Source organism: Oryzias latipes, chromosome 5 (genome assembly GCF_053564925.1).
Source record: "Oryzias latipes strain Hd-rR chromosome 5, Olatipes_Hd-rR_3.1".
Lineage (NCBI taxonomy): Eukaryota > Metazoa > Chordata > Actinopteri > Beloniformes > Adrianichthyidae > Oryzias > Oryzias latipes.
The window spans coordinates 31975227-32002416 of record NC_136241.1 but is presented as its reverse complement, the minus strand read 5'-3'; the positions used below and the strand labels follow the sequence as shown (position 1 = coordinate 32002416).

The 27190-nt window shown below is 38.7% G+C and overlaps 1 protein-coding gene across 2 annotated transcripts in view; it reads right to left on the bottom strand.

Moving 5' to 3' along the window:
- acap3b (ArfGAP with coiled-coil, ankyrin repeat and PH domains 3b) overlaps positions 1-27190 on the bottom strand; it is a 53540-nt gene that overhangs the window by 21270 nt on the left and 5080 nt on the right. For both annotated transcript variants that reach the window (XM_011475550.4, XM_078948137.1), the window contains exon 2: positions 5311-5368. In XM_011475550.4, coding sequence (XP_011473852.1) covers positions 5311-5368 — 58 coding nt within the window. The remainder of the gene's footprint in view (positions 1-5310; positions 5369-27190) is intronic.

Genomic DNA, 27190 nt, shown 5'->3' with positions numbered 1-27190 from the left:
ACATTTCAAGAGATTTCATCACAGAGTTGTACATATTCTGCTGAAAGTGCAGGGAGGATATGTTTATGTAAACATTTTACCCAAACATCTCAGTGAAAACGTTCAGGTTCCTGTTTCTGTCAAAGTATCAATTAGATTTAGTGCCATACGCTTCCAGTCAAATTTATGGAAACACTGGAGGGACTGTCTTTTTATTTGTCATTGTAACTATTGTTTTTATGGTGTAGTATGTATATGTAATCTTTTTAGCTTGGTACTTATTCTTATCCTTTTTAATTAATTAATTTTTTATTAACTATATACTGTACCTCAACTTGTGTATTCTTGACATTGTGTATTTTTAATTTTTAATGTAGTGGGTCTGTGTACTCTTTTTTACATATTGGACCATGAGTCCGGAATATATTAAATTATATTATATTATATTATATTATATTATATTATATTATATTATATTATATTATATTATATTATATTATATTATATTATATTATATTATATTATATTATATTATATTATATTATATCTATCTATCTATCTATCTATCTAAAGCAGGATTAAAAAAAAGGAATAACAATAAATAAATATGAATAATAATTTTAAAACGAAAAAAAAAAAATTCAATTATACATCTGCCTTCTGTCTAAATCGATCAAATGGATTTTTCAAGCAAAACGGATTTTACTCTTGTCCACATGGTTCAGTGAAAAGTGGTTTGAAATCACAAAGTCATGAAACACTTAGTAGAAAGGCTCAGACAGCTCTTAGTGACACCACATGGAAATCACAACAGCTCCCAACTTAACGGGTAACATGATCAACTGCTACACTGTCATTACCAGCACGTTAATGCGCACAGCGGCATGTTCAACACGCTCAAAGGATGTGTGTGCATTCAGGCTGGGGGAGTGCTGAGGAGAGTAAAGCTCTAATTATCTCATTTGGTGCAAGGGTTCCCAAGGTTTTTGCTGTATTCGTGTGGTTTGTCTGGGAGGCTCGACGGTGCAGCCTTCTGATAATGAGCTGCGTTTGCCAAATGTAAAGTCTGCTCTGTCTGTAATTATACTCATGTCCCACTCAACATATATATTCAGCTGTGCATGACTCCACATTCAGGGAAAATACTAAGGTGCTCCTCCCAGCGAGGCCTGACAACACCCAGCATGCAGTGTGTCAACAAATAGACCCAAATGTGAATGCGATCTGATTTTGTGCTACTCTGAGCCTTCGGGGTTGGAGAATTGCCATTAAATGCACTGTGTGTGTGTGTGTGTGTGCGTGTGTGCGTCTGTGCATGTGCGTGTGTGTGTGTGTGTGTGTGTGTGTGTGTGTGTGTGTGTGTGTGTGTGTGTGGGTGTGTGTGTGTGTGTGGGTGTGGGTGTGTATGTGTGTCTGGATTAGTTGATAAATGGACTGGAAGAACAACATGGTTACACTTGGGGCCAATATGTCATCACTGGTCCCACATCAAAACTCTGGAGTGTGAATCAACGGAAACTGTTATAACACAGCGCATGGTCTCTAAGATGTGAAGAGGTGGCCTCTTTTAGAATTTTCTCCTCATAGATACGGTCCAAACCAGTGCCAGAGTTTTATCCATACATGTTTGATTTACAGTTGGAAAAATTATAACAAGGACTATAAAAATGGCTAATTTTATCTGGAAGAAACCATTGCAGCTGACAGCGGGGGGTGTTTTCACACTTGTCACAACTGTTCAGCTTTCAGGGCCCTCATTACAGTCTGTTGCTGCAGGAGCCTCAGCCCACCCCAACACAGCTGAATGAGGCCCCCTGCTGAACACGACAGCTCACCCAGATGGACGCTTCTCAAATGGGAGAAACCCCATGACTTTTTTGGTGTCAGTGATGCTAAAACAGAGTTCAAAGGTCAATGGAGGGCCTGACCTGTTAGCTGAGGAAATAATCTGGAGATGTGCTCATGTTTTCTTTGGCAAATTTAGGACAGGCGGAGTTAGTTGCATCTGTGACTTCCTGACTAACCTGATATTAGAATTTCCAAAGAAACTTCTGTCACCCTCATGACACTACAATGTAAATTGTATTTTTTATGTTTTTAACATGTTTTTGTGGCATTTTTCTCATGATGGAAGACTTACAGTGGTGGAAAAAATTGTTGGTACCCCTCAGTAAAAGAAAGAAAGTCCACAATGCTCACTGAAATGACTTTCAAAAGTAACAATAAATTAAAATTTATTGAAAATTAAATAATCAAAATCAGCCATTACTTTTGAGTTGTTGATTAACAGAATTATTTAAAAAAACAAACTCATGAAATAGGGCTGGACAAAAATGATGGTACCCATAACTTAATATTTTGTTGCACAACTTTTTGAGGCAATCACTGCAATGAAACGGTTTCTGTATTTGTCAATGAGCCTTCTGCACCTGTCCACAGGTATTTTGGCCCTTCCTCATGAGCAAACTGCTCCAGTTGTCTCAGGTTTGACGGGTGTCTTCTCCAAATGGCATGTTTCAGCTCCTTCCACAGATGTTCAATGGGATCCAGATCTGGGCTCATAGAAGGCCACTTCAGAATAGTCCAACACTTTTCTCTGAGCCATTCTTTGGGGTTTTTGGCTGAGTGTTTTGGATCGTTGTCCTGTTGGAAGACCCATGACCTGCGACTGAGACCAAGCTTTCTGACACTAGGCAGCACATTTCTACCCAGAATGCCTTGATAATCTTGAGATTTCATTTGACCTTGTACAACTTCAAGACACCCTGTGCCAGATGCAGCAAAGCAGCCCCAAAACAGAACTGGGCCTCCTCCATGTTTCACAGTAGGGACAGTGTTCTTTTGGTTGGATGCTTCATTTTTGAGTCTACCAACATAGAGCTGATGTGCCTTACCAGAAAGCTCCAGTTTTGTCTCATCTGTCCAAAGGACATTTTCCCAGAAGCTTTGTGGCTTGTCAACATGCATTTTTGCACATTCCAGTCTGACTTTTTTATGATTTCCTTTCAACAGTGGTGTCCTCCTCGGTTGTCTCCCATGAAGTCCACTCTGGCTCAAACAACAGTGAATGGTGGGATCTGACACTGATGTACCTTGATCTAGGAGTTCACCTTTAATGTCTTTGGAGGTTGTTCTGGGCTCTTTGGATATAGTTCCAACTATCCGTCTCCTCAATTTGTCATCAATTGTCCTTTTCCGGCCACCTCCAGGGAAGGTTGGCTACTTAAACTTCTGAATAATATGTGCAACTATCATCACAGGAACTTCAAGCTGCTTAGAGATGGTTTTATAGCCTTTACCATGTTTGTCTATAATTGTGTTTTAAATGTTCTGAGACAATTCTCTCCTTCACATTCTATTGTCCATGTTCAGTGTGGTTCACACCTTTTCACCAAACAGCAACGTGACTATTTGTCTCCCTTTAAATAGGCAGACTGACTGATTATGGGTTTGAAACAGCTGTGATGTCAATTAAAGGACATACCTGAGTTCATCATGACCCCCTGGACAAATAGTTCTCAGTCTTTTTTGTCCAGCCCTATTTCATTAGTTTTTTTTTTTTTTAAATAATTCTGTTTATCAACAACTCAAAAGTAATGGCTGATTTTGATTCTTTAATTTTCAATAAATTTTCATTTTTAATGACGTTATTTAATATTTCCCAAACACGCTTTACGTTGGTTTTATTTTCATCCAGTAGATTATTGAAAAACGCTTTTTTCCTGTGCCATGTTATTTCAGTTAGTTTAGTTTTATATGACTTGTATCTTTCAAGGATTTTTTTAATAGAGGTTATTTTTTTTTACAAGCATCTTGTAGAATTTATAAATTGGGCAATTCTTTTTGTAGGCTGAGCTAAATATTTCTAAAAATCATTTATAAGCGATGTCCACACCTTTCTTTCTGTACACAGAGTTCCAGTTTTGTCTGGATAAGTTATCAAAATGCTCGGCTCTTTTTGGGAAATTTTTGCTGGAAAGTTTCGAGTTTGTGACTCTTCAACTTTGAAAAATTATTTTAACAAAAGTTTTATTCCCAAATCCTTTGAAAATAAATGATGCAGCCTTCAAATCGCTCTAATTTACCTAAAAACTTTGAAGTCTACAAATTCAAACAAACAAAAAAATCTCAAAAACATTCAGCTAGAAAGACCATTTAAACAACTTAGCAGACATTGGTCACTTGTTTCTTTCTTTTTAAACTCCTTCTGGTTTTTACACGATCACAGTTCAAGTTTTATGAAAATTTCTGATCATTTTGGGATTAATTATTTGGCTTTCACTTTCAAAACAAATGAAAAACAAGAAAAATAGAAAAAGATGAGGAGAAAATATGTTTTATTATAGACATTGTTAATCTTTCAAATCTGCTTAAACTAAAAAAAACTGGAACCAAAGTGGAGAGAACTAGACTACATAAAATATTAGTCTTGCTTTTCTATTGTGCTATCTTGTAGGGTCTAGATCACATGTGTCAAACTCAAGGCCAAATGTGGCCCTCCATGTCATTTTATGTGGCCCACGAGAGCATAAAAGTTTTGAATTTCTTGGAATAAAAAATAAAAATTGGTGTGTATTCAGTCATATCTAGGGGGAATTGGACTTGAAATATCGGATTGGGCAACTATACATTAGGACTTAAACACTGTCCATATAACCTAACCTGACAGAATCAAATTTAAAAAGATTTATGCTAAAGTAACAAGGAAACATATGTTTTCTATGCAACTGCAATTGTCACTTTAAAAAAGGTATAATAAATAAATGAGTTTTTTGACATTAAGGAGTAGTTATATTTATTTTTCATTACATTTAGTTACATGTATACGTTACATTTGGCCCTTTGAGGACAGCCACTAAAGTGATGTGGCCCTCGGTGAAAATGAGTTTGACACCCCTGGTCTAGATGAACCCACCCTCCCATGACAAAGGTGGGCAGGATTCCATGTCTGCCGTGGACACCAGGGAAGAACAAAAATTATTGAATAAAAAAATTTAGAGACCTATTTTGTGAGGTTCAGATGACCCCACTCCCAACGTTAACGTTCCTTGGATAGCACAAGGGTTACGTGCAATGTTGCTTTTAGAAAGGAAAACACATTTAAAGCTTCCAGCGGCAATAATAAATGTTTACAATATGCGTTTCCTTTGCACAACCAAATCCATGTGTGTGTTTATGAGATCTAGTACCACAAAACTGGTCTAAATTGAGAAAAATGTCAGAAACTTTCTCCAATTCCATTTTTCTCAAGGCATAATTGGATATTTAAACCCTTATCATTAGAAACATCTAAAATCACTGTGCCCTTTAGAATAGATTTGCTGTTCATACCTTGTCAAGCTTTGCCTCAATTTCAACCACATCTGTCTCCACATCGTCAATACCAGCCCTGCGGAGGGAAACACAAAGGCTCACGGTTAATCAGATTTGATTTTCTATGATGCATTTTCATGGGTTAAGTCGAAAACTACAGTTGGAGAAAAAACAAATTCCTGGATTAGCTGTTAACCACAATGCACCATAACCACAAATAACCCAAAAACGTTTAATGCTATTGTGTTTATGCAATGTAAAGGGGAGGAGAGGGATAAGTAAAGGCAAGAGGACGACTGACAGAAGACCTTGATCGGTGTGCAGCCTGTGATATTGAGCCTGAACGCTGTTGTCTGTTTTTCAGGTCTTGGCGCTGCAACAGTCGAACATCACCGACTCTCAAGTTTGAGTGCTAATCCCAGTGATCAGATTGACAGAGGCATCACTCTGGGAGATTAGTGTCCATGCAGCAGAGCGGCAAAAATCAATGGATGACATCATGAGGAGGCATTGGCTGGCACATTAGTCTTAAGTGGGAGGATAAAAGAGGATGCAAGAGCAGAGGGGGCTTCTTCCTCACCATCAGTAATTTAGCAGCAAGATTGTTGCTTAATGCAACTGTTTCTTTACTTGTATATGTTCATTCAACGCAAGGATGATGGGATTTAATGGAACACGGGTGTCAGGTGGTTGGAATGGGTGATGAGCCTTAACCATCCTTTCCCTTGGGTCTTCTTCCATTAATGTACACACACCCATGGCCACACTGACGGGGTCTGTTGTTATGACAACCTTTTGTCTGGGGCTTAGTCTCACCAAATAATTATTTCTCCCACTTCCTAAAGTTAACATCACCGTTCAGCAGCAAAACGAATTTGTGAAACTTTTCATCAGGGGAACCAAGCTGCTTTACACAGAAGAATCTCACCAAGCATAAAATTGCTAAGAAAACTCAAAACAGCAGCATAAAATACATTTAAACAATCAATAAATTTGATAAAGTGCCACAGACGAGTGTGTTTCAAAGTGCTTTTTTAAAAACACATGTAGAAATTTTTGATTTAGAAAGGATTAGGTCAGATAAATGCAGGGTTGGTGAATGTTGTAGGCGGCATAAACCCATCACTCGATTCAAAGACTCTAAAAATGCAGCAAACTATTAACAAGAAAACAAAACAAAAGTGCACATCTGTCTAAGTGGTCTTTCCTTTAAATCAGAGGGAGTTTTTTGAGCAATGTAATTGTCAAAAAATATCATCTGTCACCCTGTAAATGTGCAGGAACATGCCAGCCACAACCCTGGGAAAAATGAGGATCCCACAAGATTTCAGCTCAACTCCTCTAAATGTAAGCAGAGCCCCACATTAGAGAAAGAAATTATCAAAAAATGCCTGTTTGTTTTTCAAAGGTTGTTATTTTGCTTGGTCATTGTAGATGGAGACAGGTTGCCAATGCTAGCAGAGGTCACTTAGCAGCTGTATCACTGGCTTTGTGGGGAAAAAAAACCTCAACCAAAAAAAAACAACATTCCCAGAATTCCTGCATTTCTTATTGCTCTTGAGATTCTCAAATTGCAACAAAAAAAACGCCAGTTTTTACCCTGCAGACTGAGGCTCAGTGCAACGCCGGTGGAACAAGTCGGCTATATGATCTAAATAGAGATGACTGGTTAAGAGTTTGGAAGATCTCACAAAATGTGACAGTAAGACTGGAGTCAGCAGGACTTGAACACATTCAGTGTCTAACAGCTGCTCAATCCAGAACCTGTGGTAACGCCTGCAGCAGACAAAACTCAAATGTCAAAGACACTGACACAGCCATGAACTGACCAAGGTTCTGGATGCGCTGAGATTTGACTATCAGCATTAATCTGCTCATCTTTAAAGTCCAACTCTGATCTTCTAATCTACAGAAAGCATTCCCTGTGGTCTTTTAATTATGATTACGCCAGTTTTAGCCAAAATCAAAAAGCCGTCTTGGATATATATAAATATATTTTTTATGTATGTCCACCATCATGAGAAAAATGTTACGCAAACATGTTAAAAACATCAAAAACACAATTTTCATGGGAGTGGTTCTCTAAAAACCCTTGCACTCATACGGGGGTTGACATGGTTTTTTGGTTTGTCCACTCCCATGGAGGGTTGCAGGGAGCATCTCAGGTGAGAGCGCAAGTGTGTCTAACTTTTCAATTTTCTTCGAGGTTCCTACGGCCACCTTAAGGGACGTTGACAAAATGGAACATAGCATTGTAAGCAAGTTAAATGTACTTATGACATATGATTGATGCATTCATACCAAGCCTTTACATCACGCCCGTTGCGCTGTCTGCAGGACTTGGGGCTTGGAAAAAAAAAAGACAGATCCATACGACACGCCTGCATCTCTCCTCCTTCATCCTTACTTACGCTTACGTGTTGTCTAAGTGTTTGGGACGACCTGTCACTCGTGCAGATGAACATTTTGGCCCTACGGGTTCACCGAGCACAGAGCGCTCTACGACCTTGATATTTTGTGCGGGTTACCTGCGTGCCCCGTACAGGTTTGCCCATTTTTTTGCCCGTATCCACCCGTCAGGGCAGCTGCGACTAAAGCTTTCACAAATGTCCGTCACTGCAGGTCTGTCCTGATTTGCCTTTTTGTAGCACATTCTACTAATCTACTCAAATGCTGTCCCAGAGTTATGAGATTAAAGTGAAATGGAGAAAGACAGATTAGGAAGAAGATTATGAGCCGCACTGCAAAAACCCGACTACATGCAGATATGCTTCCTGTTATACGGTTAAAACCGCCACAGAGATGAGAGAGATGTGCTCAGGCCATCAACCAGTGGTAACATGATGTTCTTGATATAACGTCACATGCTCAGCAGATGTATGTGCTCTTTCATGAGTAAAGATCTTACCTGTTTTTCCTCCTGACACAAACGCATGCAGAGAGTATCTGTCCATCCCATTTTTTGTGTCACATGACATGACATCCACTTCGCTTCAAGGACAAAACATGGACCGGAGGCTAGGATGCTGAAAACCTTCATTGAAATTTTAAAAGGTCTTCTCAGCAAAACGCAGAATCTAACACTAAAGATGTTTCTAAATCTTTTACAATCAATCCGTGTGGATTAGCTTTAATCTAAAGTCAAATTTCGCTTCATCATTCCACCAGATAATAGACAAACAGGAAGTTATTCTGCATTCATGCTTTACTAATTAGTTGCTACCATATGAAAACATTTGGATATATTCCCTTTAATCACTGCATCATGAAGAGTGTGTTAAATCCTGGTTTGTTTTTTATTTGCGAGCTGTCACATACGGTAAGCTGTGATGGTCAGTGATCTGATAAAGCATAAAGCAGAGGAACGACAGAAGAAATTTAGGCCAAACGCATGAACTTCACATTCAAGATGACAGAGTTAACGTGTGCTGTAAAAAAAAAAAAAAAAAAAGAAACAAAAGAAGGAAAAGTGTTTCTGCATAATCCTAACACAAAATCACACAAAAAACATTAAGATGTATGGTGCAAAAATTGATTTTAAGTGCTCATCACATGATGGAAAAATAGTTCTGGTATTAATTAATAAAAGACCCACATTGATGAAAATAGTGTTTTTGGTGAAGATGTTAGATGAAGATTAAAATTACATTTCAGAATGTTTATTTATTCAAATAGCTGTGGATCAGGAGCAAACAAAAAAATGCAGTTGTAAAAAGAGCCTCCTTGTGACTTAAAAAATACGCTGGGGGGGCCAAAAGCTTGATGCTCTGCCCCATTCTGATGCATCCGCTTGAAGACACTTTTTTTAAATTTTATTTTATAATTTAACCTTTATTTATCCAGGAAATGTCCCATTGATATTAAGAATCTGTTTTTCAAGGGAGTCCTGGCAAAATAGATCAGTTTACGTCTTTGTTTTCCTCGTCTGAGCTGGCTTCTGGCTCAAAACTGCACGGCTAGATAGCTCCAATACTACTCGCGATTTTTGTTGCACCACTAATTTTCGGTTAGGGGTATGAGGGGCTGTAAGCTAGTGGGAGAGCATGTAAACAGAAAACTCTCAGAAATGGGAAGAGGAAGAGGGAGCGGCCTGCCTACAACTCAGGAACTATGTCCTAGAAAACGGCACACAGTCTTTTATTTTGGCTAAAACGTGCATAATCATCTTTTCATCTTTTAATAGATGATAAGATGATCACAAAGAGACTTTTACAAACTATATAAATGTATCACTTTGCTTTAAACTCAAACTTTATTTATTTGTGAAGCGCCTTTCATTCCGATTGAAGACACAAAGCGCTTTACCTAAAAGCAAATAAAATAGCCATAAAATATAAAAATGAATTAAAGCAGAAAACACAGGACAATCACACAACATTGGCACCCCTCCCTCACCAGATTTCTCCCTCCACCAATATAACCCTGAACAGAAAGGAAGAACTGCTTTAAACCAAGTTTGCATTTACAAAGTCCAAAGTTTAGTTTAAAAATGTAAAAAAAAAATTGTAACAATGAGGTTTTGCCACTGTACCGTATATTAAAAAGATGATTTATACAGTTGTGAATGCAGCATTGAAAAAATAAAAATGCATTAGGACTTTATATCAGCATTAAAGTAAAGCAAAGGGATGATGAAAAACAGTTGGTTCCTAACAGGGAATGTGAGGTGAATGTCTACAAAAATATGCAAGAACTCTGTAACTCTGTAACCACTCTGTAACTACAAAACCCTTAACTCAACCTGGAATTTGTTGCTTGATTGAAATGTACAAATGAATACATTATGAGAATAATAAAGCACCTAAATCAAAACTTGTCAAATAGACTTGTATTCAGTTTTTAATGATGTATTTTTTAAATTCACAAATAATTAATTTGATAATCAAAATAATAATATGTAAATGTCCCTTAAAATCCTTATAAATAGATTTAGGAATTTTATTGTGATCAATTGCAAATGGGAGGAGTATTACATTTAAAACAACAGTTTAACGTTGACTAAATACAATAGAAGAAAAGCATTTGCTTTATACATTTACTTTATGGTTGCTGTAGATCAGATTGTGTTCAGCTGAGCTCCTATTGTCTCAGGGGAAATTACTAAAAGGCCGTGATGAGAATCAGACATGTCGGTAACAAAGACATGTAAGCAATTTCTGTCACATTTTATTGAATTAAGTTTATTCAACAGGAGCTTCTTAAATAAATCTACCCAAATCATGCATTATTGCATGGCAGGGTGGAATAAAACTCTATTTTATGTACTTTCAATCTTTAACTATTAGACGCAGGAACATCTAAATGTTTTGGTATGAATAGCATAGATTTTTAACACTGTAAAATAAAAACCCACAACATACTTCAGGTTAAATAAAATATGCTTCAATATAAAAGAGAATAAGCCAAATTCCTGTAAATTTGACTTTTTTAAATCTGTAAATAATAAGAGTTTCATTTTTATCTATAACACCAAAACAAAAGCTTCTACTGATCGTCCGCCTTAAATCTCAGACAGCACGCAGACATACAAACAAGCCGAAATTTCTCCTCCCAGAAGTGGTGGGCTCCATGGCAACCATTCATTGACCAGCAATCACTATGGCAACAGGCATCAGCATTACACACGCTTTTTTTTTTTTTTCTTTTACTGACCAATTTCCTCTTTGTCTGATGTGTCTGCCACCACAAGGGTCTCCCAGCGTCTCTTAAGCTTCAACAATGAACAGCCTCTGTGTTGGAAGTCAGTGAGCTGACCTGCTGGCTGTGGTGCAGCGTACTGCACATCTGTGGTGCACGCAGGTAGGTCACAGTCTGAAGGCCCTGAAGTGACTAAATGAATCCTTTTAAAGCTAAAGACGCTCTGAGCTCTCAAAAATTTCAACCCCTAACTTGTTTTGACTGAAGTTTCAAGAATTACTCTTTTACTAGGAGGGGAAACAACATCAGACAGGACATGATCTGCAAGTACAGCTCAGTGTCTTTGTTCGCTGATGGCGAGGGTGTGCAGGTGGTTTTGAAAAGGGAGGGGGCAGAAACTAAAGCCCATCCCTTATTTCTTTGTTCTGCCATAAACCATTTCTGTGCATTTTACTTGTTGAAATACTATTCAAATCCCATCAGACTGATATTTTCCTACAGATTACACGAGTTTCATGATTTTCAAAAATGATAGTTTTGTTTATAACGACACCTTTTAAATTGCGTCTAAAAGTCTGCCCGACCGGAACAATCATCAACGGCTGACGGCAGAATTCTGAATATGGCATGGATGCAGACTAAATTCATTTATAAAAGGTGGTTTAACTGCTTCTTTTTTTTTTTTTACAAATTCTAACACATTTAAGCAAACATAAAATGGCTTGAAAGTGGGCGCTGCTCACACACATGTTTAGACTCAATTAAAAAAGAAAAAACAAAAAAACAGTAAATGATCCTTTCAAAAACACAAACACATGCTCGACAAAACAGGCAGTCTTTTCACACCAATAACATGCAGTGGACAAAGATGCCTTCACTGTTGGGCCTTATCAACCCCCCCTGCCTCTATACACAACAAACATCACACTCATTCACTGAAAAAGCAGTTGGCTGTGCCGATGGTTGCTGAGACAAAGAGACCAAACACCATGTTGACACAAGGACAAGTCAGTGAACCTGCAGTTTTTGGGTTAGCAGATGCAGAAAATCAAAGGTAGTTGGCATTTTACTTGTTGAAATACTGTTTAAATCCCATCAATCGGGCTTCAAACCTTTTTTTTTCTGTAGCTGATTTATGGTGAAAAAGAGTGAAGTCAAAACTGTTTCAACCTGAAAATGACAGAGCGATTCTGCGGTTTTCATACATGAAATTCCCACAACAAACACAAAAACACAAATATATACAAAAATTCAAGAATATTTTAAAAATATATATAAAATTTGCCAATACTTCATTGTTAAAGGAGTTACAAAGGATGAAAGTCTATGAAAAGTTTATGATGGAACATGAATCAGCCTTTGTCATCTTCTGTATCTGCAAGCCAAAGAAACATAAATTTGAACTGGCTGCAAGAGAAAAGCTTCAGGTCTCTGCTTCTCACCAGCTGTCGGACCACCTGTGAGCTCTGCTCACTGGAGCAAAATATTCACCCACATATAACAGATCTGTTGTCATTACTCACAAGCGATTGTTCTGTAACTCCTTGACTATATAAACACGGTGCATTTAAAAATACTTCTGGCAAAACAGTCGGGACAGGGAAATGTCATTATATACTTCCAGAGTGCATTCCAGCAGCTGGCCAACAGGAAGTGTGCCGAGAAACCTCCACCGCTGGAGTGTCAAGCCCACAGAAATCATTTCTCTCTTTTATAATGTAACCTCAGGTGGAACTACTCTGGCTTGAAAAAACCAAGTGGCTGGTGAGTAACAGCTTTCAGACTTGGGTTAGTGAGAAATGTCAAATGGTTGCATCACCAGGAGATGTGTGCGTCAGAAAACAGCTAAAAGCTTTCGTCCTCTCAGTGTTCCAACATTTTCAAACTCTCAGCTGTATATCCCACAAACTTGCCGTTTTGTTTTTTAATAAATGTTGTGACATTTTCTGTTTGATGGAGGACATATTTAACGAAACTTAAACTCAAAGCAACATTTCTGAGTATTTCTTTGTTCAAATCATTGTGAATAAGGAGCAAATGAAAAAAAAACAGTTTACAAAAGATAGTGTGGGTGGGCCTCAAGCTGCCCCGCTCCATTTTGATGCATCCACGTGTAGACGACTAGATCCATGTACGGTACATCTTTGTTTTTGAGCTGGCATCTGGCTCAAAACTGTACTGCTGGATAGCTTTAAGACTGCTAGCCATTTTTGTTGCATCAGTAACGTTAGGTTGGGGGTGTAAGGGACGGTGGGCTAGTGGGAGACCTTGTAAACAGACAGTTCTTGGCGACAGGGAGGGGATGTGGTTACTCCGCGCAAATAGTCCCGCCCAAAACTCAGAGGTGAATTTCTAATGAACTCCTGCCACTCTGCAAAAACGATGTCCCAGAAAATGACAGATATTTTAGATTTTGGTTAAAAAAGGCAATAAACATAATAAAAAAAAACAATAGGGACTAGAGCTGCACGATATGAGGAAAACTTGCGATATGCGATATTAGAGATTTCGCATATCTCTATATATGCGATAACGATATAATTTGCGGTATATAAAAAAATAGAAAAATGCTAAAAACATCATTCCCAATTCATTAGAAACATTTTAAAATTACACTCCAAATGACCCTCATTGACATAGGTGACAAACATCTAACATAATAGGCCTCCATCTGATTGGTAAACAATGGGAAGGCGTCCATCTGATTGGTCAAAGCATAAAGGGATTTATTTGATTCGTTAAAAGCGTCAAGCTGCCATAAGATTGTTTTAACACATTTTGGGTTTACGATTTATTGCGATAACGATAAATTTGCGGTACATTGTGCAGGCCTTAGAATAGCTCAAAAGATCATCTCAGTGGGTCTTAAGAACATGAGGGCTTGTTGTGAAGCAATTCTCAAACCTCTAGTTAAGCCACCAGTCAAAGACTCGTTACCCAAATCCTCCTAATGAAAGCCCTCACTTTCAAATTAAGGGTTTAAGAAAAAAAAATGAAAGATGGAGGCAGAAATCTGAAACATCTATGGAAAACATGTGCAGCACTCTCATTTATGAAAAATGTGATGAACAAGAAGTTTAAAGAGGACAATGCTTATCCCAATCCCTAACCCCTTTAACCTTGGTTGATCTCCCCGTGGGGCGCAAAGCCGCAAGCGTCAGGCACACAGAGGCGGGCCGCTTGTGAAACGCAGAGGAGGAATACCCCTGTGGTGTATGAGCGCGGCGTTCCCAGGACTCTTTCTGCTTCCGTGATCTTTGGATGCATCCCACCCAGAGCCAGGTCACAGAGAGGGATTACACACACAAGGGCAGGGAGGAAACTGTCTTTAAGTCCCAAATAAAACCAACAGCCATACATCTCGAGCGTCTCACAGTGCTGCCACGTGTAAACACAGATTCCGAGAATACAGTAGCTCCTTTCTAGTTACTGTACAACAGCAAAAAGCTGTTCCATCTGGGCTTGTGATCCAATAAAGAAACAGTATCTGTACATTTCTGCCGGATTCGCCTCAAGCACAAGATTATTGTTGGGCAATGAATTCCGGTAGTGTCAGTCCCCTGAGAATTGAGGCTTTTCTTGCTCAGCGTTGGTTGTACTTAGGACTCTCATTTTGCAGAGATAACTCCATACCATCAACAGATAAATACAGTGTTGACGAACCAAGTGATCACGCCTCAGGCCTACAGACACGCAGATAAACTATATGAAAAGTTCATGCGAGCCTTCAGGAGATTTCCGTTCTTTTCTTTTTATAACAGGATCGGTGGAATTATTGTCAGTAGTCACAGTCTAGTTTGTAAAAACCTCCCAAGAGGCTGATGAGGAAACAATAAAGTGTTGGAGGTCAGATTGGTTAACAGGTGAAATTAAGCAGTATTTACTGAGCTTTACTGAACACAAAGAGTCGCATAGTTTTGTTACAAAGTCTATGCTTAAAGATTGTCCAGCACTGATAAGCTTCTCTTTTTGTCTTAGCCAAAAAAGGCACGCTCACACGCACCTATGGAAAGAACAACACAATGCATCATTGGAATACTGCACACAGACTCGACTGAATGCAAAATCCAAACCCGCCTGGCTGATTCCCAACGCCTGAAATATGAGATTACACCGAAATTCAAGTGGAGGTCAATTAGCAAAAAATCCTGGGTTGTCCAACTCTACCAACTATAACAACAAAAGCAGATCATATAAAGCCATGAAGATGCTTCCTTACAGTTATCCGTGGACAGTGAAGTAAAGCAGTGGACTGAGCACAACTTTCCTCTGTTATCTTTGGCACCGTTTGATGAGTCGAGTGAGGCCTCTGCTGACACCACACAAAGACATGCCAAAGACAAAATAACCACAGATTTACACTTCTGTCCATCTAACAATGGTCCATCGTTTCCAAACACACACTGAGGTCTGGCAAATCAATCAGATCTTCTAAATCAAACTCACGCAACTTGATCACATGTTAGCCAAAAAATAGCTGGAAGTCTGGTTTCGATTTCCTGGCCCTTGGCTGTGGAATACTGATAGACACTGCATGAATATACAAGTGTCCTAATTCACCCAGGTCTAAAAACACAGAAAGAACTCTATGTTGACCAGATGCAGGAGTCGTATACTTGAGAGCAGAAGGAGTCAGAAGAATTTAAATTGCTAATCTTTACAAAAAAAAAGTAAGCAAAAACCTGAGTACAGTATTTGTTTTTTCGTTTTATCGATTACAAAGAGGATTAAAAAAAAAAAGACATAACAAACACCCAAAAGACTATTTGTGTCATACAGGCTTCCCTCCCAAAATCAAGGTTCACCTTTTGATGGTCTTGTTGTTTTGCATTTTTGTGCTGTATTATGTGTGGTGTTTTTAGCGCATTGTGTTTGTCAATGTCTTCCATGCAGTGTCTTATGTATAGAATGCGTTCAGATCACGAAATCTATTCAAATCTTTGATCGGGATCATATTTTTGTTTTCATTCTGTAAAAATTGACCGTTTTGAAGGTTTGAACTTAAAGAGTTTAAAAAAAAGAGAAAAGTGTAAAAAATCTCATGTCTGTCTGAGAAAAAGGGATAAAGTGTGTTACTGCCGCAATAAATCAGGGAACACTGTATATAAACAATTTCACCAAATACATTTTTTTAAAATTCTTTTCTTTTCATCTTTTGATCTATTTTCAAAGAACTCCCAGTGGTCCAAATTTTGATAATGCTGAAAAAACCTCGTTTTCTAGGACAGTTTCTGCAGAGCAGCAGTAATTCACCTCTAAGTTGCGGGCAGAATTGTTGGCATAGAGCAACCCCACCCCCCTTCCCGTCTCAGTTGCTAAGAGCTCAAACCCGGGAGAATGCAGCCCGCCCAGCGTATCTTCTATGTCACAAATAAGCTGTTTTTCACACAGCATTTTTTCGTCTGCTCCTTTTTTGCAATTTTGAGCTTAATTTTCTTTACAACCCAGCCAACAAGTCCAAGACGGCCTCATGTGGTTTAAAAGTGGGCAGAAAATGTGGGCCTCGAATGGGTTTTTCTGTAGTTTCCGTGGTGACCCCACCTGTGTTTGCCCACATTGGCTTAAGAGGGCACTCAGAGACAGTGGTAGTTCTACACTGAATTACTCCCTGGACAATTTCACCATGGTGACCTCATTGTTTTATGTTCCCTATTTTTATGTGGTCATTTCTCACAAAAACATAACTAAAATGCAAAATGTAGGTTATAGAATGTCACGGTATGGCTGATTTTATAAAGTAGATTCCGCACCCCCAGCTTCCTGCCCCATCCGTCCACTTAATTCGGGAGACCCCCGCAGTTGAACGGATTCCCTCCACCCCCTACTCTTTTTCTTTACACACCTTTCTGGTGCCTTCTCAGCCGACAGGAACGACAGCCACTGTCCGCTGAGGGCGCACAGCTACAAGGGGCGTCGATTCGCCTGGTTTAGGTCGTTCCAAACACCAGGATATAAGAGAGAAAAGAAAACCATAGCCGCGCAGATCTTTTCTTCTCCAAGCGCTGAGCAGGTGCCCCCTTTGAATTGGCGCCCCAGCCAACTGCCCATACTGTCTGTACCCAAAACCACTACTGCTCGGAGCTTGCCATGTTGCTACGCTGTCCACTGGGTGGCTGGCTCGTGTAGTGAGTGCCCACTTAAGACAATGTGTGCAAACACAGGTGGGGTCACATTTTCTGCCCACCTTTGTCATTTTGTTGCAGTTGTAAATTGGAGCCTCTCACGCCAAAAAGAGGTCACCGGCATCCACAGGCTTTTACCGTATCTAAAGGATCTGAATGGCAAAAGCAAACCTGCTTGTATTTAGCCTGAGCTGAAACAGATTAGAGTCACTGATGCGGTTCAGGTGAAACACAGTGGGAGAGGCCATGAGCCCTCATTTAAAGCTCGCTCTGTGACAGATGTGGACACTTCCCACAGCTCATCATTCATGCATGGCGGAAACCTGGAGAGACACGCTCACAAGCAGCAGCATGTACACTAAATATTTGATGTAATTAATAATTTGTTGAGTTTTCAACAAACAATAAACTTCATTCAAACATCTCTTAAATGTTTTTACAGGAAATTCGTGTTTCCAGGCTTAATTTCCAGTTCTGACATTTCTCCTTGTGTTTATTGAAGTTTAAAAAAATAAAACCGAATTTTCAGAAAATAGCATTTCTACCATCATAATAACAAGTTTGCTTTAATAAAAATAATTTCAAGGCAATTCAAAGTTTTATTATTATAATTTATTTTTTAAGCATAACGAAGGTGTTTTTATTTTAGGTGGTAGAACTCCAACCTCCATCACTATTAAAAATTGGGAATAAACTTTTTAGTTTTAAAAGGTGATGATCTGATCTCATTTCTACTTTTTTTTTTATTAAAAACCCAACTTTGTTCTATTGTTAAAATATTGTCACATTGCTAGAGATGTAAAATCAACAAGAGCGGACAATTATATCAGACAAATTGTCAACATATATAATAAAATTTACAGTAAAACATTTCTCTGTCTCAGAAATAAAGGAAATGGTATAAAAACAGAAAATCAATTCATGAACTTTATTATTCTATAAATTCCATCTGAGCCGTCAGCACCTTCTAAAAAGTTGTACTAACAGCTTTTTCTTGACGTTTCATGGATGAGGATGTATGTGGAAGCGAGGACGGGTGGAATCTGCTGAAGAAGCCTTCCAGACAATGAGAGCTCACAAATGCAGACAAATGCAGTTTGGGGATAAACATTTATACATGTAATGAAAACTTGGCCCACAAAATTCTTCTCTGCCAGAATGAGTATTTCAGGATGAAGGGGCTGAAAAAACCAAAATAACAACTTCCTGTTGACATTTACTCATTTACATATCTAATTCAGAGACTTTTTATTCAGAAAATAACAGACAGGAAAAGAGCAGACAGCTGTTTTATTAATAACTTTAAGAATGTTTCCAAAAGATAAATTCTCAAGTATTCTCATTATAACACAAGTGACAGTGTTTGTCTTGGTCTTTGCAGAGAATTTAAACATAACCAATACCAAATTTTCTCTCTTAACTTTATCTTTTCACAAGGATAAATAAACCTCAACTCAAAAACTAAGCAAATTTTGTTTTGGAATTAAAAAAATAAATAAATAAAACGATAAGAATAGAATTAAGACAAACTTTAATTGGATTAGATGATGAATCTGTGAATACAGTTGCCAAAGGATCTTCACCCTTAATCAAAATCAATGATCTGAACTTGTCTGAACAGAAATTCTCAAGCACTCTCATTATAACTGAAAAATAAAGTGCTTTTTAATTTCGAAACAAATGGCTGTACTTTTAATGAGGATTAAAAAAAGGAGCTGATAATAAAATACTGGACTTGCAGCTGTTGTCCGCAGTTTTACTTAAATTAAATGTCCTTTATCTGATCTTGTTTACAACCTGATCTGATACATTTATAGACTCCTCATGTCCAAAGTGTCGCCAGCAAAATCAAAGATCCATCTTCTGCCCTGCATGAGAACACAATTCCACGACATGATGTCTCTGCATTCACATTGACATTGCGTTGCTTTTTAAATACAAATGAAAACGTGGCCATCCTTTGTTTTCTGCTCTAAGACATGTTGGCTACTAAGAAGCGTCTGTGGTCCAGCTGTTTAATTTTTCTCCACTTCTACCATCACAGCTCAGTTTTTAGGAAAGAGTGCGTGTGTGAGAGGCTCTGAGAGGGCGGAGAAGATGGATTCAAGAAAGTGTGGGACTGCTGACACGTCAGATGGGAATGATTCATTTGGTTACATTCAATCCCACAGAGATAAAAAGGCAGGAAGGCAGAAGAAAAAGAGAAAAAATTAAAAAAGGAATCCATCAAATTCTTAGAGAGCAATCCTTGTCTCTGTCTCTGCTCGTGTTTTTATAGAGAACCAGCTTGTCAATAATGTTTGTGGTTTCAGGGCTGCAGGAATGTCTGAATTCAGCGAAGATCGAGCTGTAAAGCTGCCAAACTTTTCAAGGGTGTGTATAAACACGAAGAGGCTGGAATTAAGAGGAAGACTTCTTAAGATGGAAAAAAAATGATCCAAAAGTTCCAAACATGCCAGCTAGCAGTTGTATTTTGCAAAATGCACCGGAAGTTGATGTCAGTGGTTCAAAATTCTGACGCAAATTGGTTTAACTTTCTCCACATGGTGTCACATAAACTGCCCAGAGCGAAAGGAGCGTGGGTGGAGGAGGAGATGGAGAGAAGATGCAGAAAAAAAGCAACAGTAAGCAGGAAAAACAAACAGCACATTTAAGTTAAAAACCAAAAAAAAAAAGATTCAAGGGTAGTAACCTGTAATCCACACAGCCAAGAAAACAAAACCAACAAAAGCAGGGGGAGTTGGGCCAAATATGAACAAGCTGCTCGACTGCATCCCAGATGTGAGAAAGAGACACAGAATGTGCATATACACTTACTGTACAAGCACGAACACGCACACACACTCCTTCCAGTTTGCATGTTGTGACACAGAGCCGACCGTATGACTATTTCATTTGTCACCTGAGGGAATCTCTGCCCAAGTACTGCGAGGAAAAATCTTCTGCTGGGCCATTTATAAAATGTTTTTCTGAGGAAGGCTACGAGCTTTGTGTATTTTCTTTCATGCTTTGGTGCACAACTGTATGCCAAGCCCACAATGTAACGCATGACGTGTGCAGAGTAATAACGTATGAAATACAGCATGTGGTCTGTTGCCAGGACAACAGCACTGCCCACACCGTAGCAGCTAAGAGCATCAATCTCCCTCCATTCTCCTTCTGCTGGACTCCATGGTCCATATTCCCCACCTAGTCTCACTGTCTTTAATAAACATCCCTCAATCAATAATCTTCCTTGCGCTGTTACTCATCCTCATTGGTATTCCTGCAGACATGCCACTTTGTCTTCCAGGAATCTCCTGAACGGATCCAGTTCAAGAGCAGATCCTGGTGTAATGTATGGGAGTCTGCTTCCCTGACAGATTCATATCTATCCCACAGCTGCACCACCAAACACCGGAGGCTGAAGGAGGAGGGAAGGAAGGGCAAAAGGGTAAAAAGAGGACAGCAAACCGGTGTGTGATAGATCTGTGCAACTGTTGAAGTGAAAGGATCCCATTCAGGTTTGCAGACTTGATGGCGTTGTCCCAACAAACCCTTCTCTATTCTTCTCGTCTTATTTCAAACTATGACAAACCAGATGACTTTCTTCACAGAGAAGGGAGGGTTCAACAACACCATGTACTTCATACAATTTGCGCCATCGTTTTCCACTGGAGGCTTAATGTCTTTGAAAGGAACAAAAACTAAATGGAGCCGTTCGACATAACTGTACTGGGATTTCTTTTTCTCACCTCTGAATGTCTCCTGAATGAGCAGCATTAGTCTACATGGAGCTAAAAACATCATTATTGAATGAATGTTGAGAGCTATTGAAACACAAAATAACTCTACAAAAACATTCCACACAACTGGTTTGCAAATAAACCCCATAAAACACCTACAATGAGGTAAATGGCGCTAGCTAAAGCCTTTGTCAGATGCACCTGTACAGGTGTTGATCCGTGCAGGTGCTGCAGGCTTTTGGGTTGTCTGGGCCCATGGAGGGTCGTAGAAAGGAGCACAGGTGTGTCTAGCACATCCATTAAAGCTCGTACAACCAAAGGATATCATGAAAATGGAACATACCATTGTTGTCCATGTGGTAAGTGTATTGTAACATATTTTTAGGGTTAATGTAAATTGCACATACTTACGACCTACAGGTGATACGGTCGTATGGTGCCATTACGCCACACTCTAGTGCAGGGGTGTCCAAACGTTTTGCAAAGAGGGCAAGATTTGGTGGAAATGTGAAAGGGCCAACCATTTGGCCTGACATTCTTTAAACTATTTTTATAACATTACAATTAAATGAACTAATTGATTAGTATTTTATTGAAATGGCATACTTGTCATTTCTTCTCATTGAACAAATATTTTTTATTACATTTTACCCCAAATCACTGTTAATTTTGTGAATTCTTTACACTGTTCTTTCTCAGTTAGCTTGTTGTCGAAAGCATGTCCCATCTGGTAGTAACTCTTGATTGTGAACATGGAAATATAATTTAGCCGACCACAATCATGAAACAGTAAGTGCCGGGGTGGGTGCATACTAGGGGTGTTAGAAAAAATTGTTTCAGCGATATATCGCGATAGTTCATTTGGCGATACTTGTATCGATTCAAAATGCTGTCATGATGATATTTATTTATTATTTATGAGCGTCCTTCAGTGGCTGACTCTTGTTTTCCACTTTAACCTCCAACCGCTAGTTGGAGTTGGCACACGGAACCTCTTTGAGCAGCTCTACACCGCACAAAACAACAGGAAGACCTCAGCTACAGGCAGCTTGTTTTGTTGTTATGAGACATGTAATACTTAGTTTTTACTTAGGATGGCTACCGAACCGAAACTCTGTGCCATGTTGCTGCCAGTATCATAGACAAGCGCGGGTTGCGGTGCTTTGTAGCGGGCTCAGATAAGAGCGAGTGAAGGAGTCCAGCTGCACAGCGGCTAATGCACGTAGCACCAGGCAAATGCTGTCGGCAAAGCGGGCCAAATCAAAACAGCTGATTAAAATAAAATTGTGGTGATTAAGAATCAGATGATTATTTGGGTGCAAAATCTGACTATTATACGTAGGTCACAATAAAGATCATTTTCTTCTGCAACCTGCCTCCAGTGGGTTTTAAAGGAACTGTAACATTTGGTACTTTAGGTCAATTTCTGGAAGGTTGGGGCTTCAGTTGACCACATTTCACGGGATTGCATTTCTCTCAGTTTAGGGCGTCGCTAAAATTTTAGAGATTAAACTCTGTATCATTCTGGAACAGACCCAGCTCTCCAGCAAAACACCAAACAGAAAAAAACAACAACTTTAAAATCTAAAATCAAGTTAAGTCAGAACAATGGAGCCAAAGCTGATTGGTTTTTTTCACTCAGAAGAACAGCTTTGCTGCAAAGCAACTCAAGTATCAGAGCTCATAAAGTAAATTAGGTGCAAGATTTTGTTAGAGTTAGAAATTTTGTATCATTTTGTAGCTACCAGACAGTAAATCTTGTTAATATTGTAAAACGATGGTTTAATTAGATTTCTTTGCACCTTTGCCAATGAGATTGTATATTCTCTGATAGTCTCTTACCGTGTAATCTTAAATTTTCCTCAAGTCAAAGGGTGGATTATCTCACATACCTTTTGAAGTGATTTTTGTTTTTACAAATTTAGTTCTCGCCACTTTTTGCTGTATTTATGGATAAATTCATACACTAGCAGTGAATCTTATGTTGGGATTACACGGTAAAGAACAAGAATCCAGTTTAAGATTAAACCCACAGTTTCTGCACCAGGCGACACATTTTTCGTTGCACTTGCTTAACATGTTGCCAAAGAATTGCCAAGAATTAACCAGCAATGTGAGGAAATGCTTCCAAATGTAAAAGTGTAGAAAAAAACAGACTGGTGTTTTTCCTTTATCATTAAAATTAGGGCACATTGCTATGTCAACCTCAATTTGAGCGAAATGGCACGAGAAATGGTCTTAATCTAATCCAGGTCTGCTTGGGTTAAAGGTCAGAAAATCCAGAATGCAAATCATAGAGATCGTAGAGAATTGTAGAGAAGGTTTATTTAATAAAAATACCTCTAAGTGCAGCAGTAAAAAAAAAAACCAAAAAGACACGTCCTTTTAAACGCAGCCAGACAGGGAAAGCGTCAAAGCCATTACTATAATTCTATATCCTCCACATTACAGAAATAGAAACTGCATGGAGCTTCTCTGAGGCAGAAGCTGACAGCCTGCAAGCCTTAATAGGTTGTGTAGGCTATCCTCTTGATTTAATCAGAGAATGTGGTTTCTGGTAATCCTATTTCATATACGGGTCTCACTCTCACACACGTACACACACAGGCAGCACGTGCGGCAGGCAGAGTGGCAGTGGTTTCAGACGAGGCATCCACGTGCTGAACCGATGCTGCTCACTTATGAATATGAGCGCCATGCAGGCACGTTGGCGGAGGCAGGAAAATGTGGACCCAAATGCAACCCAGATAAGAACAATGACAAACACAGCAGCCTCCTCACTCTACCCAACCTGCCAATAAGCTCTGATTCATCATTTCTATGGATTTGAGCCACTGAGGGAGCACAATGGATCGTCTTGATACACGCATTAATACACAAAAGATTTAACTAACATTCAGTTCTTTTACCGAAATGGGAACAATCTAGATTTTTGTTTTCATTCAAACATTTTATTATATAAACAACACGAACCTGCCATTTTGGACCTTTTAGACCAGGGATGTCAAACTCATTTTCACTGAGGGCAACATCAGCGTAGTGGCTGTCCTCCCAGATATAACTTATACATGTAACTAAATGTAATGAAAAATAAATGTACCTACTCCTTTATGTTAAATAACTCATTTATTTATTTATTATAACTTTTTAAAGTGACGATTACAGTTGCATATGTCTAGTCCACACAACATGCATCCTTCACTGTGGTTCACCTTCATCCAATTGTAAATTCCCTTACTCGGTAGAAGCAAGCTTGGGATTTGACTTTTCTTTTTTGCTAAAGACAAAAGACACAACAGGAAGAGAAACTGACAAAGTTGACTAGAAACGGTTTATTTACTTCCTTTTTAAATTCCTATCTGTATCCTTTACATGCCTAAGTCCTGCACATAAAGGGAAACATGTGAAAACTGAATTTAACCCCTTGTTACTTTTTCATAAATACAATTTGAAATTTTTGCCAGAATTTTGCATTTTTGTTCTTACCAAACATGACTTAAGAAAGATTTTCATTTTTATTTAAATGTGACTTCTATAAACAGAGGAATTGTGGGGAAAAAACAAAAGAAAAGAGATAATATTTCATGATTTTTTTCTTTTATTTGTGGCTCATTTTGGTGGCAAGATAACAAATTAAGTCTTTAATAAAATAGGGAAGTGTTTAATTCACAGAGGTATGTTAAAGTTTGAACAATAAGGATGTAGAAGAGCTTTTTCTGATTATATAGGTGAATATTGCTCTAAAGTTAAGATATGCAAAGAAAACAGGAAAATCCTCTGTTGGTTGACGACTTGAATAATTATTAAAACAATACAATGTCTTTTGTTTTGAACTTTCCAAAAGTTTCCCCCCCCCCCCCCCCCCCCCCCCAAAAAAAAATTAAAATATCTGTAAGCCTGCTTTTAAAAAAAAAAAACATTTATTGTTCTTTTACAAAAAGACTGATGCATTTTGATTTTGTCCTTTTGTAGTAAGAAAATTGGACAAACAAAGCTAGCAAGACTTGTTTTATCTGCACATCTGTCTTCCTTATGGTCATTTCCACACATGAGCCAACACAGTGGCTACTTGTGAAATAGCAGCTGCCAGTGGTCCTTTAGCCTCTTTACTCAAGTTAATGGAATTTCTTCATTTTCAAACTCCACAGTTCCTTCAGCTCTGAGTTCACTGGGAACCCAATTTCACGTTTAATAAGACTTATCAAAGAGAACCGTGTGAACACATGGCCTAAGTAATGTGGCGAGAAGAATGAGTATGCACATTTCTGCATTTGTGCAATTTTCCACATGAAGCTGCACATAGTTTGGCTCATGTGGCCTCAGGTTTGTGAGCGGAGAAGCAGCCAGGATCTTTTGAACATTGTGCTTGCGTGAGCAAAATGTACAGCTCACAAGCTCTAGGGATGGCTGGGGGAACTTTCCTTTACTTCCTGAGAAAGTATTAGTAGCTCCGTTGGACAACACCCTGCTTTCTCCATTTTGTCATTTGAACTACTTCACGCTACATTTCTCCAATTTGCTAAAGCTCAGTTTACCGCAGGAACATTTGTTTAGCACACACATGCATGAGAAAAACAACCAAGGTGAGGTTGCACCCTCTTTTCCAACCCCTTTTCCTGTTTATTGAGGCTTTTTTATTGTTCTGAAAACAAAAAGGAGCAGAAATGTACAATCTAGACAGTAAAAAAAAACAAAAGACTGTCACTGACAGACATAACAGGACCCATCCAGGCCAACCAACATCTATACTCCTTTGCAGCAACATTTTATGATCTTGAAATCATAGATTTGTCTCAACTGGAGTATTCAAGGGTTTTTCTTTTATGCACACACACATTGTGGACTAAATTATTTAGGGGTGTGAGTAAGGACAGCTGCTCTGTTTGACATCCAGTAACATTTATAGGTTAAAAGTTCAAAAAATCTGCTTCTTTGTCCTCCTGTTGTTTTCTGCTGGGTATATGACCTGGAACCTTTCACACCACAAGCGCACAAAACTACCAGTGAAACTAGAGGCGGTCAAAACCTAATGATACACAAAGGAAAAAATATTTATTTATAATTAAATAGCACATTTCTACCCCTTTAAAGGCTGTTGTCACACAGCCATTATGTGCATTTTGCACATATTGCACAGGTGAAATTGGTCATACGTGAATCTAAGTGAAAAAGGTGGGAAAGGTTGTGGTCTTCCACACATGTATCACGAATGAACCATAAATCAACATAGAACATAAGCCATGCCTAATTACTTTGCTGTTTATTGCAATTCATTAGTGCTTCTTGCGTCAATTACATTATTTTAATGTGATTTATGCGCCCTTTCCCCCCTTTCGAAAGTTATACATCGGTGTTACATGCATGAAAAGTCTGTTGGACATTTGTGCAACGACCTTATATATCCACAAATTTGCATTTGCGTATGCATCTCACAAAAATCACCCACAATTGCATATGATGCACTTAATAATCGCAAACGAATTCAACTAAAGACCCGTCACCCGAAACCCTCGACAGACATCTGCGCACATAGATGAATGACAAAATCACAAAAAACAACAACATTTCATCCATGGAATATTTGTGTGACATGGACAACCGTGATCCAGTCACAGTCCCATTCACCCGCACATTCACACACTGATGGTGGCTCTGCTGCCAAACACAGGCACCAACCTATAACCACCAGGAGCAACGTCGGGTTCAGCATATTGACTCAATGACACTTCCATGCATGGTGGGAACCAAACCCATATTCTTCCGATCAGAGGTCGAACGCCCTACCTCTGCACACAAATGAAAACCTGACCAGATTAAAAAGCATTGTGCCCACTAATGCTATGTATTGACACAGTAGGTATTTAACCTACATAGGCAGTCATGAGACTAAGTGATGCATTAAAACCTTGTGTGACCTTCCTATACCTTAAAAAGGAAAACCAATTGCAAATCCGTTCACGTCCTATAGGAAGCATTTGGGATTTTCTCCACGTTTTGTGGTGTTTTTCATCGAAATCAGTTCAGATGCTTCAGTTAAAAGTAGATTTGTTAAAACATAACAAAAAGTAGCTTTAGTGTGAATGGGAAACCTCCATGGAGGGTTGAAGGATAGGGAAAGTAATCCAGCAAAGACGGTTTTACATCTACATGTGCAGCTTGTTCTGCATGTATGGATGAATTGGGGAGAGTGGTTGAAAGTGATTTACGTTTGCAATTTAATGTGATTGGTCTGGAATCTGTGGAGATGTTGATCTTTCAAGGACTTTTAAATAATGGTGTTTTTAGTGGTTTTAACATGTTCTTGTGGCATTTTTCTGATCACGAAGGACACATTTGTATTTTGGGACATAAAAAATAAAAATTTGGTTAATTTCATTGTCATTTTTTCTTTTAACATTATTTGTAAAATTTTTT